This window comes from Hippocampus comes, unplaced genomic scaffold (genome assembly GCF_001891065.2).
Source record: "Hippocampus comes isolate QL1 unplaced genomic scaffold, H_comes_QL1_v1.1 scaffold230, whole genome shotgun sequence".
Lineage (NCBI taxonomy): Eukaryota > Metazoa > Chordata > Actinopteri > Syngnathiformes > Syngnathidae > Hippocampus > Hippocampus comes.
In genome coordinates, this window is record NW_017837215.1 from 615,342 (window position 1) to 631,158 (window position 15,817).

The 15,817-nt window shown below is 40.9% G+C and overlaps 1 protein-coding gene across 4 annotated transcripts in view; it reads left to right on the forward strand.

Moving 5' to 3' along the window:
• The first annotated feature begins 226 nt into the window (after positions 1-226).
• Positions 227-15,817, forward strand: part of LOC109508958 (roundabout homolog 1-like) — a 72,626-nt gene continuing 57,035 nt past the window's right edge. For 2 of the 4 annotated variants that reach the window (XM_019858896.1, XM_019858898.1), the window contains exons 1-3: positions 363-553; positions 5,073-5,197; positions 6,270-6,356. In XM_019858896.1, the coding sequence (XP_019714455.1) occupies positions 5,110-5,197; positions 6,270-6,356 (175 nt within the window). In that variant the 5' untranslated portion in view covers positions 363-553; positions 5,073-5,109. Of the gene's footprint in view, positions 304-362; positions 554-5,072; positions 5,198-6,269; positions 6,357-10,021; positions 10,668-15,817 lie in introns of those variants that run through there. The other 2 variants (XM_019858897.1, XM_019858899.1) reach the window with 2 other exon arrangements.

Here is a 15,817-nt window from a genome sequence, read left to right on the forward strand (position 1 = left end):
GTGGCTGCAGGAAACCAGAAAAAAAAACATACAAGATCTTTATCCGAGGATAAATACCAATATGCTCCATAGTAATTGATAAGCCTGTGATTAAACAAAAATGAGAAAATAAGGATGTGAGAAATGCTAGCTGGTTTATTTATGATGATTTTTTTTTTTTTTGTTAATTAGATTCTATTCAAAATTGTTAAACCCGCAAACAGAATCTATCATGTTTCTATCGTGCAACAGAATGTGCAAGCTGCTCTGCAATTGTGCAGCCTTAGGACCCTGAGGAAAAAGTGGACCGAGGTTGCTGCAGAGGTAGGTTTGCAATTTGTATGCACCCCATCTGATCGCGCCTCTTGGATCACAGATGGATTATTAAGGATTTTCTTTCAGTATGGGCAGCTCCATTTGATTTCGTTGCTCTTCTTCTTGCAGGTCCACATTGCACCTTCTTTTTCTCCTTCGACTCTCACTGTTAAATGCCTGAATGCCTGAAAGAAGCTCACCCACAGATTTGGTTGTACCAATAAATGGAGCTGTAATCTTGGAGGAATCACCTGAGAGGGTAAGTTGTGAAGTTGCAAGTATTGTTTGGTGTCTATATGGAGTTGGCTCTTTTAGGAATATGGACAGTCTCAGCCTGTAAATTCAGATTCATTTGCTATGTTTTGATGCACAAAGTTACAAAGCATTTCAAGTAAGCTGCATGCCTCCAAAATAATATGTGATATCACGTTTAAATATGCCTGGAATATTTAGCGATATATTTATGGATGAAATTTCCAGTTTGATTTATTTGCACATAATTAGGGAATCATTCAAAGCATGAGTGCCAATTAAAGGTAAAAAAATAGCCAATTTGTTTTGAAACTTTGAATGGTCTAATGCTTTAAAAAAAATAACTAGACATTTCCTCAAACTCCCTGTCTCCAGCTCTTAGGGTTATAACTCAGTAGTTTTCTTTGATTTCTGATGTAGAAAATCCTTTAGTGATCTTGAAAACCCGAAAGGGATTAGGTTTTTGGATGTGTTGGAATTGCATCAAACTAATACAGACACATCCTCCAGCTCTCACCAAACACACACCCAGGCACACACTCACACATGGTCAACGCAACTGTTGACTCAGAAACGCTCAACTGTAAAAGTCTTCAATTAAATTTTACATGCATGGCAATTAGAGAAAGTATCGGATGATATTATCTCTCAACCTCCTCTCTACGTGCTTCAAGTATCCAGTCCCCAAAGCTTTAGATGAATCTCACAGCATATAAGCTATATTTGTACGATCGGCGGCACGGCGGGCGACTGGTTAGCATGTCCGCCTCACAGTGCAGAGTTGCAGGTTTGAATCCGGCTCCTGAGTGAAGTTTTTATGTTCTCCGCGCACCTGTGTGGGTTTTCCACGGGTGCTCCGGTTTCCTCCCACATTCCAAAAACATGATAATTGAACAGTCTGAATTGCCCCTAGGTGTGATTGTGAGCGCAAATGGTTGTTCGTCTATGTGTGCCCTGCGACTTGCTGGCAACCAGTTCAGGGTGTACCCCGCCCACTGCCAGAAGACAGCTGGGATAGGCTCCAGCATGCCCGCGACCCTCGTGAGGATAAGCGGATTTGAAAATGGATAGATGGATGGATGTACTAGGATCTGCTGCTGACGTATTGGGTCATTCGTCTTCTGGGACCAAAGGTCATTGGCCCTTGTGGCTGGTTCATCAGATCATCCCTTCCCACTCAGGCTGGATCCCCTCCTCCACAATGGCTACTCAGCTGACTGTGACTTGTCACTGTGAGCACTGAGAAAGCTCCAGATGTAGCCTATCATGCTTTGAACACCGTTTGTCTTGTTCTGATGCTTCCCCGATACGTGTAATGGCAGTGATGAAAACATGTATCTGTCACCACCATTCACTCCTCCTCCACTAAATACAAAGAGATACGAAAAGTACCATGGGTTGATAGTGAGTACCGACAGGTGCGTTTTTTTCTTTTTTCATCTTTTTTTTTTTTTTCAGATACTTGATTGCCCCCAAAAAAGTGTTACCAGTTGTACGGATCGCCATCATGCATTCCATCACCTAAGACATCAGCATCTTGTAAAAAGTGCCATTGAAAAATTATTCGTGAAAATGAACATAGAAATAAAAGGTTTTGGATGTTCCATGTATTCATTGGATTTTTGTTATTCCTGGGTCAGCCCAGTCCCTATTCCCTGCAAATAGCAGATGTCCATGGGACATAAAATTGTCTGAAAAATCCTGAATTCTTCAAACAGACCCAATGCATATGGAATGACAATATTTTTGCATCTGTCACTCTGTTTCCTCCCACCCACTTATACTCTCGCCCCTTCTGGATGTAGATGTACTTTTCAAAATGACCAGCAGGGGTGACAACAGGTTTTGAGGGTCTCCCTCATATGCTTGAGCTGGTTGGCACATTATCAGCTTTGACGATAATCAAAACAGAGTTAGAATAGATTCATGAAAATTCTATCCGACATATGAGTGGACTGTATTGAAGTACATAAATGGGTGTGCACACTTGTGCAACCAATATTTTCAGTTATTTATTTTTACTTCTCTTGACAAGATGAAACTAACTCAATCGAGTTGTACAGGTTAATGGTCACATTAATGCTGGAAAGAGTTTTGAAATAAGAACAGTATCTGGGTTTCATTTTTTTTTTTTACATCACGAAAACGTTGCAATTGAACATGGGTGTGTAGACTTATTCATCCACTGTTATCTTTTAAAAAAAATACGGTTTCAGTTTCATAATGTAGCGAAATGATATGTGTAATGAATGATGGAGTCCTGCGAATGTCATATATACTTCTAAAAACAGCCTTTATCATTTTGTATGGGCAATATTATCTGTGCATGTTTTTATCTGTACAAAAGCAAGTTGGGTGTGAGTCGAGATGGGCTATGGGGTGTCGCGCAGTTGGAGAGGAGGTTGGGATGCACCTGAAAGCGGATTCTGGTCACGCTCTGGTGGTTGCTGGAGTATTGTGATCTGTCTGCGGTGGTACAAGGGAAGCGCCTGCTCTTTCTTATTGACAATATGTTAGATGGTGAGCTGTGATTATTCCCCAGCAGTCGGCGGGAGGAAGGAAATCAGCTCTCCCCGTCACCTTTGATCAGAAGGCTCTGCCCTCGGTTCAATGCTCCAGAAGATGAGTCTAACAGATATTTTGTTATATCTTTCAGTGGAGAGCCTCTGAAGCGTGCTTCGGTGTGAATGAGCGATATTCGCTGGCCACTTCATAAGGTACACCTGCGTAAAATATGTAATAAGAGTCATGTGAGCGTTATATCTGAGATTTGCGAGGCACTGTGTGTTAATGTGTCCACTTGTTTGGTGGACATGAAGGAAAAGGGCTTGCAGCCACAATTAGCAAACACCAGAATGCATTGTGGTTATATCTGCTTTTTTTTTGGGGTGCTAAAATATTGTCCAAAAAAAATTACCCTTGTCTTCGCAAAGGACGTATACGCTTTTAATCGTTATTCCTCACTTTCATGCTTAAAGTACAGGAATATAACGCCAAATAAATGAATAATGACCATTTGGGGCCATCACATGTATTGATCAGTTGAATTTGTTATTGAACTTGCTTCCTGTCTTCAACTCATTGAACCTATCACACCTACACATGGAGAGGTTAGATTCCTTTTTCCACTCATAGTTTTCACTCACAGGCCTATTTTCAAACTGCATTTTCAATTTCTTTCCAACAATTCTGACATACTCCTGTCTGTGTTGCAGATAAGATGCATGTTTTATTTACTAAATAGTGCAAAGATGTTCCGATCACATTCAATTTTCACTCGTCTCCAAAATGCAATATCCCTCGGTCAAATATCATATGCAGATTTTGGCGACAGTACTGCTAAATATTCATATCATTCATATTGAATATGGTATAGCCGTTGGATATTATTCTCTCTGCCTCGAAGCGTCTTTATGAGATTCTTTTATTGATGTGTCGAGGATGCCGATATGCCTTTCTGCTACATTTGTTGACAAGTTTCCACACAATCTCATTAACCGGATCCAGACTATAGCACATTTGCAAGAGGCACTTGCTTTTGATCTATGCAACACATTTACACCTAAACTAATAACATTGCCTACAGCTACTTTGTGTCATCACTTCCATCTCCAAAAACAGTTATGGCCCTTACTCCTCAACGGGTGGAGACTTTTCTTTTTTGCTCAAGCGTTTTGGCGTATTTGTAGTACTGGCTGTGGCTGTTCATTTTGCAGAACAATTAAAGTGGCACATGATGATGGTAGGCGGTGGGCGCCAAGACATCCCGGGAATCTGGCTGTCCATCAGACAGACGGGATGAGTTGCAAAGCTTTTTGGAGCGCAGATGGCTGATCAGAAGAACTGACTTATTATCTCTGCAGCCTCTATAGCTGTCCAGTTCTCTTCTCATTGATCTTATGTACATTTCAGGGTGCCTAGAAAATATATAGTTTCGGGGGCGGGGGGGGGGGGTATTTAACCCCTTTGGAAATATCTGGATTGCTGAATATTGGTCATAAAATATGATTGGGTCCTCATAGAAGTCACAACAATAGACGATTTACTGAATTTACCATTTACTGAACACAACAATTAGACAGCACATTGCAGGATGGGGAAAAAAATAGTGAAAAAATGGAATCGTTGGAGTTAATAATCAATTGGTTCATTATTGTACCGCATATGGCATTTCAATAAGACACCAAATGTACAGAGTATGGTTGAGTGAGCAGATTTATAATACACTTGGGTGGGGACAAGGAAAAGATACCGTAAGTAGCTGTGAAACTGTCTTAATTTGCATTTCTTCACTTCGCAAGAACGTGATCAGACTCAAAGAGAAAGAATCACAGTTTGACGACATGCTGGGCAGGATTTAGAAGAAAGCCCATCCCTCTTTCTCAAAGAGCATGGCTTTGCATGGTGCACGGCTACAAGACGGCTGATGTTAAGAGTTTGCTTCATGTGACGAGTATGTCCAAACTGAAATGGGGGCCCGCATCATGTATTTTGCTAATAATTTATTCAAATGTGTTTGGTTGCAGGTCCAGTAAGTCCCAATTAAAGGCACAGCCAGGAACCATGCTGGCTCTTCCCACCACATTCATTCTCATCAGCCTGCTTGGTGTCGAGCGAGTGGAGCGTGGCCATGCCGTGGATATTTTGTCAGGTTAGAAAATGTTCGAAACAGCAAGCACATTTGCTCACGCATCATCAAATTGATCATTCGACATATGTGTTCACCTTTAAATTTGATGACATTTAATTATTTAGTTCAAAAAAAGTTTCTCTTCACATTTTCCTCTCACAATAAGTCTGAATTGAACTGAAAATCAGATTTTCAGGTGCACATGATTAAAATCATTTGTTCATTTTTGAGGAAAGCACAGGAAACGTGACATCAGTTTATAAAATTTTAATCATATGCAACCGAGGTACATGTTCGAATTTAGTCACTCCAAAGTGGCATTTTTTTTCCTTTTCATGCTAAAAACAAGCGTTTCTGCAAATGACTTCAGCTCAGCATCAGCTACTTCGGCCTGCCTAAACATGCACATTGAAATTCTATCCAGCACGAGAGTTGCATCAAACAATCTTTTACAAAATCAGTATGTGAATTATTAATTTGGAAAGATACCTTCAGAGAAGTATTTATTCAGCGTTTGCCAAAGTCCATGAGACAACTCAGAAACAGTTCTTGCATTACTTGAGTGCACATACGTGTCAGTTAAATTACATCACTGATGAAAAGACCTCATTAAAATGCTGCCAGTTTTTGACTTCAGATGAGGAAGGGGAAAGTCACCCCCCCCCCCCCCCCCCCCCCATGAGCAGAACAGAACAGCGGTTTGTCCGTGCAACTATACTGACCTCTTGTGGTGGAACAGATTAATCAAACCCCGTAAAATAAAATTGAACATCAAAAACATTGCTGAGGCTATTTTCACAAAATCGTTTTAGACAGTCTATTCTACAAAGTGTGCTACAGTGCATCATATTTGAGGTTATTATTCCCATAGAATTATTGCTCAGTTCAGATTTACTCCACTTCTAATCCGATCACAGTGTGTTTAAAATTATGTTCTGAACTGTACATATTTTTGATTAATTCTTGTTAATTTCTGATTATTTATCCCCTCACATGGATTCATTTAATTATTTTGTTTAAAAAAAAGGCAAATATGTGACAATGAGGGAGGATGACATGGTGATTTATTTCCTGGTGTGTGCCTTACAAACAGATAAATACAGACGAAACCGTGACGCAATCACCCAAAAACCCGAACTGGAACCTGCAGCAGACCAAGACAGCAGCTATGGGTACAAAGGTACATTATAGTACACGCTCTTTATTATTGCCTACGTTTGAGTGTGTACGTAACAAAATTCCACACCATCCACATTAGAGGCACTGTGTTGACAAGTTATCATCATGTAATTGAATTTTCTTCTTTAAATCTGTTTTAATCCTCTTGCTATGTCATTTAAGTGCTGTCTCAACAAATCAACACCACCAACAACAACAAAAATCCATTCTGGGCATCATTAAAGATTAGCTTATTTCATATTAGATCATAACAACTATGCCGAGGCAGAGTCCTGCACCAGGTTGGGGTGATGAGGTTATTAAACTGCTGAAAGAAAGAAAGAATGGCCCCAGTTTCCAGGAATGGGGCTTTGTTTTCATGTGCTAACAGACAATAATACCACTTAAAAAGAGTTCGGCAGCTGGACACATCCAGTGTTGTGTCGAAAGGCAACAAAGGCCCCCCATTGTGCCAAGAGAAAAGCATTTGCACAACAATGGTTCCCTCTACAAAACATGCCAGTTTTTAATAATATTCTCCTGATTATGTGACCCTGGCAAAATACGTGTTGTAGTTTACAAGAAATTCAAACTCAAAGAACAGAAAAATACAAAAGTTGTCCAAGACATTATGAAGGCGTAATTGCTTTTTTTTTTTTTTTTTTTTTTTTTGCATGAAAACGGCAAGATGGCTTGCACAAAACTAATCATGTGTCAATGATGTCATGTAATCGTATTTACTACCATCCAGTTGGGCTGCTGTCACAAGAAGTCACATTTGCTTGCTTGCTATTATGTTGCCAGGTGTTGGAGTGATTCAACAGGCAAGCCAGTAGTAAGAGAAACCAAAGCATTACAAAAAAGTCTTTTTATTCATAAAGTTCACAAACAACTGTCCAGTGGGAGAATACGGATGGGCCAACATGGGCCTGATCCTACAGTTCTGAAGTCACATCCAACCATCCATTTTCTAGACTGCTCATCCTCATTGGTGTTAAGGGTGAGCTGGAGCTTATCCCATGTTGGTGACTTTTAGTCAAGCGGTCGGACACATCCTGGGCCGGTCACCAACCAATCGCAGGGCACGTATAAACAACCATCCACAATCCCACTCACAGCTATAGATGATTTTAAGTGCTCCATCTCTCTGACATGCATGTTTTCAGAAAGTGGTGTAGGTACCTGAAGAAAACCCAGGAAAACATGGGAGAACATGCAAACTCTACACGAGCTGGTCCAAGCTGGGATTTGAACCTGATACCTCTCAACTGTGAGACAGATGCGCTATTTCGTCATGCTGCTGCAAAGTAATGTGTAGTATGAAAACAAAAAAAGTGAAACACTGGAGCACTGTGAACAGGCATGCAAGTATTACTTAAAAAAAAAAAGAAAAAAACAGCATAGAAACTGAAGCGTGCACTGGCCATTTTTCATGGTTGATGAAATCGCTTAGATCTCATTTTTTTTTCTCCTCTCGAGATGAAAAACATTTTTTTTCCCCTTCAAAAAAAATCGGAGTCTTTATGCCACAGCCAGAAAAAAAAATATGACAGCGAGACTGTGAGAACTTGAAAGGCTCTTCATTCTTTAAAGAGCGGAATAATACTCGCTACCATGCTGCTCATTTAGAGAGAGACAGAAAGAAAGAAGAGAAGCAGCTATTGCATCAGATTCCCCCGCTGTGAATTGGGTGAGGAATGTGAAGGTTCTCTCTCATTTTCTTCAACGCTTTGTATAACCCTGAGCAACCGCAATGATGTGCGGTGACAGATAGGCACAGATATAAATGAGGGAAGCAAACCGAACAAGCCAACGAACTGTCACAGATAAGACATGGGGAGGGCAGAAAAGGAGGGAAAAAAATAATAACAATAATGATAATAAGTGAGAAACGATCACAATCATGAAGATCTGCATTCATGGGCCATATTTTTTGCAAAACAATATGGGTGGAACAGTCCGTACGGTTTATTCCATCATCCAGTTTGTCATCTTGATATTTACTTTGAAGTGAAAATAGGTCTCAGTCCCTGGCACCGTCTGCTCAAAATCTTTGGCATTTCGTGTTTTGTGTTGCCATGAAGACAGGCGCGTCTTTGTGTCACAATATTTTCACCATCTGTTCCTTGGAAAATATTTCACTGCTTTGAAATGTGCACAATGGTGTAAATAGTTGTCAGAATTTGCGAGGCCTTCTTTTTGCTGCGACACCTGTTGTTGAGGCGACGTGGGCACAAAAAAGACACGCTGTCATTATTTTGTGCCACGGTGGATCTTTTCTTCTCACTGTCGTGGAATTTCACAAATTACAGAGCTGTTGCATTTCTCCGTTGTCAACATGCCAGAAAGACATGATTACCTTATCTTACTGTAGTGAGGGGTCATTATTACATACAATGAAGAACAGATACTGCACTGGAAGAAAAGGCAAAAGGGAACGTTGTAAGATGACATTTTACTGTAAATGTTCGTATGGATATGGATAAATCTCATTTCATATTGTGCTACGAATTGGTGAAATTATTAAACAAAAGACGAGGATGCAGAAGAAAGGGGTCTTAAATAAACACAAATGTCGGCTGTAAAGTGCTCCAGCTTAGCATCGACGATTTCAGTGTAAAGATGAATACAAATGAAAACAGCGCAGTGGACACGCGGTTAACTTGAAAACTCAAATTAGGCCAAACGTTGGATTGGGTGGTGACCAGTCCAGGGTGTATCCTGACTCTCACTCAAAGTCAGCTGGGATCTCATTGCACAACCTGAATGAAAAGAAGCGGTATAGAAAATTGAGTGATGGATAAATGATCATTTTCTGTGTGCAACGCCGGTTTCTGACTATATTCAACAACAGTGTAATTGAATCCCCTGGAGAATTAAATACACGTGTACCATTCATAAGACACCGTATATGAAAAGGGTTTCGAGACCACATTATTCACCCTTTAATCTTTAAAGATAATCAATGGCGAACTGTATTTATCATGCCCTAGTATAGGTTTGCAAAGACTTCAGCGTTTCTCTAATGTAGCCCTTTTGCTCTCTCATTTACTTAAGAGAAAGTTTTAGAAAAGCCACATGAAAGTCATTCCGACTACTGAAACACATTCTTTCCTCACTGAGTCTCTTCATCCTCTAGGGGGAGTGCTTACATTTCTACAAAAACAGATTGCTTGCTAAACAATGGCTCTAAATCACTAAATAACATTTCAGTGGAAATAACTTCCCTCTTTTAAATGTGCACTTTTTTGGATTCATTCAAGCCGGTGCGACGGTTTCGTCAACATGTGTCAAATGTTCAGCAGCATTGCAACTCGAACGCAATTCCAATCATTTCTAATTTCCCCAAAGGCACGCCGAGAGGTCAGGGGGTGAGAACGTGAATCGATTTTTTTTGGTCATCTTGAGAAACACAATGCTGCTGCAGACTGGCTCATTATGTTGACCCCTTTTCCTTATACGGAACAACCTGAGCTGGTACGCATTGGTTGATTTGAAATACAACTCTGGAAAAAAAAAAGAAACAAGAGACCACTGCTAAACGATTAATTTCTCTGATTTTGCTATTAAAAAGTACACGTTGGAGTAAAGTATCTTACTGTGTAGAGCTGCCTGTTTAAAAATGTCCTGCTTTAGGCTCATAGAAGTCATTTGAATTCCCCCATTCTGGACACTGAAAAGAAAATTGTTTGATAATAGTTCTAATACGCACTTCTTGCCAAACATGTATGCATTATCTTTGAAGCGGTCCAAAAGGAGAACGTAATTCTAAGGTGGTTAAGAGTAAAATCGGAGCGCATCGAGCCCCACGTCTCCCCGTGTGCGCACTGGCGACGCAGACGCACAGCACCTCATCCAACCAACGCCGCTTCCACTTTCGCAGCAGCCTCGCGTGGGCTTCACATAAAAAAAAAAAAAAAAAAAAAAAAAAGGGGTCGAAACAACAGCTCCATTCGATCATCGCCGGCGTGAGCGAAATGACGATCGGACTGAAGCGATGGATGCAGTCAAAAGTTCCTGTCGCCTTGCGGAGGTGAGGCGTTAGTGGAGAGAACCCATTTTGGTCTCGAGTGGGAGACTACATCGAGAATTCATTTGAACTTTAAGCGGGCATCTCCCCGCGAGGAGTGGCTCAGACGTTCTTCTCGAGTTATTTCACACAACTCGAACCAGCCTGACAGTAACTCGGGACCAGAAGTTGGGATTTCGATGAACTAACTGCACCGCAATACGCCTTCAAAGTCTGGAATACTCCGGCTGCTGCTCTTTTGAAGGATGCCTGCTTGTTTCAGGGGGATTTGCTGGCTTTTGGCATTTCTGCACCTTTGTTCAGGTAATCTATTGCATTTATTTTTGATGCGTTCAGTTTTGTCAGTGTGAAAGGGGCTGAGCGATGAGATGAAGAGAGCTGATGCATTCTGAAAATCGAATGGTTTTTACAATTTTGTATATTGGCATAGATGGATAGATAAATTGATATCATGCATATGATATGGTTTGGTGCCTATTGACAATTTAGTCTCAACGCAGACCGTTTGTAGGTACCACCTCAGAGACAAGTAATTGCACTGATGAAGTTGGAAGGTCCAGTTGCAGATGTGACTTTGTGGAGCATTGCAGCCAGTGTTCTTTTTTTTTTTTTTTTTCATCAACTTTTCTGTATGGCCACAGAGGTATCACTATGTGCCCTCAAGTGCCTCCAAGTTTTCCATGTACTGCACATATAGGTATGTCTGGCAAGCCTCTTATTCAGCTCTTATCTCACCAGAGGAAGTGAATTGCTATAATAGGAGTTGGAAGGGAGGGGGCAGGAGAAGATTTGTGCAAAAGTATGATTAATGCATAAGAGCATTGGCATGTGTGTGACTGCTGACAATCTCCAGCCCTCAGTGGGTGCACGCGGCACAGGAGCTCCTGGTTATTGAGGAAGACTGCATTGGAACAGTCCCTGAGCAGTTAGCACCAGTCAAACAAGTACATGTATGGTCTTTTAACTGGATGGTTAAAAAGACCCCCGTGCACTGTCGCTGTTGTTTTTGCAGCGTGGGCTCAATATGAGAAACAGCTTGAAGTCTTCAAGGGTCTATCCTAAAGGACACTTAACAATAACAACAACGTTATGAGCTCATTCTTCGAGATTGTATTGTGATTTATAGAGTTGCATCCGGAATGGGTGTGTCACCTTTGTCTGACATAAATGATGTAAAACACGGCGGAAAATCACATCCTTGGGATTAATGCGAAGATATTAACTGGGGGATTACTCATCATAGTGGAACAGTAGGCTTCCATTATATCTATATGAAGAGATATAATGGAAAAGTGATACCTATTCATTGGATTGCCATTAAAACATTAGTACATAACAGTAATGTACGAGTACACCTAAAAGGTAGAACATGTCAAATCAATGTTCAGATGACTTCAAATTGCTATTTGCAAATGTAATGATTTGACCATTTATATGATTAACCTCAAACTAATTAAAATGTCATTCTTCTCAAGTGCCCCAACTGGTAGGGCAACTTATAAAAGGGGATTTATTTTTAATCAAAATCTCTTCTGATGTTTGTTAATTAGTCTTATCACAAGGACAAAGACACACACAGGCAAAAAAAAAAAAAAAAAGGTTGCGAAAAAAACAAACAAAAAAAAATCCACATTTTGTGTTTGCACCTGCCTCACTCAGTCTGCACAAACAAAGACAGCTGTCAGTAACATTAGCAGTGGCAGCAGATTCATTCATTCACTGTAAATGTCAACACACCGAGTGATGGGTTTATTGAGTGCAGCATTTTTACCACTGTGGAGATTTATCAACTTGAAAATTGTTTTCTGTGGGTTGATTCATCATGGTTTTATTTGCATACCGTTGTTTGTTCTGACGCAAATGGAGCCAGAAACACTCAATGCGGACCTTTTCCAGATCGAGCGCTCAAAAATAAACACCATGGCAACAGGTTTACGGTTTGTTGTCTGACAAATTTTGGTCTGACCACTCTGACCACAGACCTTTATGAGCACTCTCGCAGTTCTCTCTATCAATCATGATTGTTTCCCTGTTCAGTCTCTTACCCTCAGATCTGTCTTTCAGAATGTTTTGAAGATGTAGTTACTTCAAAGTTAAAGAAACTGTTGGCAACAAGCTGGTAATTCTATTGATTTATTCAGCTGAAGATTCATGACATGAAAGACGTGCCCTACAGGAAGAACTCAATAATATCGAGCAAGGAATAAGCTAACATTTTGGCTTCTCGTGAGATTCTTCTTTGCAAGAAAGCATTTCCACGACTACAAACACTCACTGATCAACTCAAAACAACTCATTTGTAGAACAGATCACAGATGTTAGGAAACAGCAGTTCTGTGCTTGAAGTAACACCCGTCAGTATGCTCTGTATTTGTGTGCATTTCATCCATCCATCCATTTTCTAATCCGCTTATCCTCACATGGGTCGCGGGCAATCTGGAGACTATCCCAGCTGTTTTCGGGTAGTTGGCGTGGGACACCCTGAACCCATTGCCAGCCACTCGCAGGGCACATAGAGACAAACAACCATCCGCGCTCACACTCACACCTAGGGACAATTTAGAGTGTTCCATGAGCCTGCCGTGCATGTTTTTGGAATGCGGGAGGAAACCGGAGTACCCGCATAAAACCCACGCAGGCACGGGGAGAACATATAAACTCCACACAGGAATCGAACCCCACGCCTCTGCACTGTGAGGCGGACTTGCTAACCACTCGTTTGACGTGCCGCCCTTGTATGCATTTTTAAGCTAAAATCTGGATCATATTGAGAAGTGTTTTTTGTTATCTTATCTACGTTATGTAACGAAAGGTGAAATCACAAAGCAGATACCCACCGTTAAGACCAGTGAGCGTCATCTCTGTTGGAAAATTATTTCTTGCACTGACATTGCAGTGAAATGTCCCCACTCAATTGTATTACAGACGTTTGGCATTAAAACAAAAACCAAAAAAAGAGAAAAAACTTTTCCGTTTAAACACTGAGCTCTTAAGAGTATTTCAGTTGTGCTCTGACAGGCCACCTGGAATTACTTTGGGAGTTTAATCTGTGTCCTTATAAAGCTGCCACCAGTAATGGATGCCAGATGATACATAACAGTCTAAATGGCCATCATTAAAAACATGCACTTGTACCCAGGCGGCTTTATCCCGCGCATGTTAATTATGCATCCCTCGAGTGATGTTGCGACTCGCCTTGCCATTTTACCTGCTTTGTTTAGACGGTCTGTAAACATTGGTTTTTAAACAAGGAGCCATGGTGGAAAATTAATGCAGCATTATAAGCTTTGCTTGTAGACAGTTTTGGACAAGAGCAAAAAATGGAAATGCTGTCATTGAGCACAAAGGTCAAAAGCAACAAATGGATAGATTTTTGTTGTTGTTGTTGAATACAAAGCAGCATCTGATTGAATGAGCAGAGCCTTCTCACCTGGACATTTGATCTTTTTACTTCTATTCTTTATTGGGTCTGATATTTTGGAATCGATATGTGGTTGTGCTCGGGAAAGCAGTAGCTCACAAGGTCTGAACAATGCGTTTCGTTCTACAAATGAGATTTATGGGGCTTCCGTTAGCATAGATTGAAAACAAGTGGAAGACTTAGAGGAGAGGAGAAAAAAATATTTTACAGTAGCATTATTTGAATCAGTGTTCTCCACTGACTTTTTGCAATGGGTGCATTGGCGTGGCCAACTTTTTTTTCTTTGGCGCACCGGCAGAAAATATAGTGCCCCCCTCCCAAATTTCCAACTACATCAAATTCAATGCCACAATTTTCTTGTTTACTCCTTTTTTTTTTTGTTTCAACAAAATTACTGCCTTTTTAGGTAATACTGACTCGTAAATTAACTAGCAATCTGGTCATCATTCGCTTTTTATTTGATCCATTTTTGGGTTTTGACTTTTGAAGATATCTGGCCTAAAGATAACTAAATTGTTTGTACCATCTTATCATCTGCTGGTAGTTTTTTTTTTTTTTTGGCTTACCATCGAGAAATAAGGGTGCCTAGCCACTCAAAATCTTCTCAGTCCAGAATCGTGCAAATACTTTTCGGCAAGATCACTTTTTTGGCTGTTCAGCATTACGCCCCCCCCCCCGCCCCAAAAAAACCCCCAAAAAACTACTCCAATCTCCTCAAAGTTTGAAAATCAGCTTTTCGGCAATCACTTTTTTGGTTGTTCAGCATTACCCCCCCCCCCCCGCCCCAAAAAAACCCCCAAAAAACTACTCCAATCTCCTCAAAGTTTGAAAATCAGGCATCAAGAAAATGGTGGATTTAGTCGAAAAGGTTCAACAATTTATATCCAATGCGGCCCAATGTAGCTATGTAGCTGTAAAGTTAAAAAAAAAACTACTGATGGCAGCATGGTTTGTGCAACATTTAGCAATGTTAAAACTAAGACAGATTGGAATTGGGAGTTATTCAATTCATGTGCCACAGCTCCCCAGAGGACAAACTGCTCGAGACATCTGGCTGATGGGAATTGGTCGTAAACAGGTTTGGATTCACATCCCTTATTCCTCATGCTGTTTTGGCAAGTGACACCCTTGGCTGCAAGAGGTTGACTGGTGTGACCCAAAATACTGACAGACACTTGTTACAGAGTGCCGGACCTCGGGTTGTGATGGCCTAGTTGGAGGGAGCTAGCTTTGAGTGGCTTCTCCCAAGTTAACAAGACTCCCCGGGGTCCTCCTTGAGTTGACAGTGATGAGCAGAGGCTCTCGGCTAATGAGGGCTTTTTTTTTCGCCATGGATGATGCGGTTGATGGAATATCTTTGTACACCAAGGAGGTCTCGTTTTTGTGTACCGGATGGAATTGTCGGAGTCTTTCAGTCCCGCCTGAGTTACCGACTTGATAGCTTCACTGGAAAACGATTCAATCGGTCAGCAATTATTCATTAAGATCCACTGCAGTTAGGACCGATACCAATTTGGTGATATGCATTTCCAAATGTAAAAGGCTTTATTTTAATGGCCGCATCTTTTAGTTCAACTATTGTGGCTGGTAAGTCGCTCACTTTCACAGAGCGAAAGAAACCGATTCCAATGAAATAATTTGGTTGTTCTTACCCGAATAATAATGTGAGAGAGTTTGCAAACCCCAGCGTATCTTGCTTCCGCCGTTTGGTTGTGAATGAATATGCATTTGTTCATTTGTATTGGTGTTAACCTAAGCTTGTTATCCAAGTGTGTTTTTGACTCGCGTGCTGAAATCTATGATTCATGATTGCTTTCCTTGTTTACCCACCAATTCCCTGCAATGCTTTGTGGAGTCTCAGCACGGTTGTCCACCCTGGGGAGAGTCAGGGGGTGGGTGTTGAAATTCACAGGTCATCACACTTCCACACAGGCATGCACACACACTCCAAGACACACACATAACTCCTAATTTTGAAGAGGATTGATGACTGCCTGCCATGCTAAGAGTTGCCGGTTCCTAGCCTAAGGGA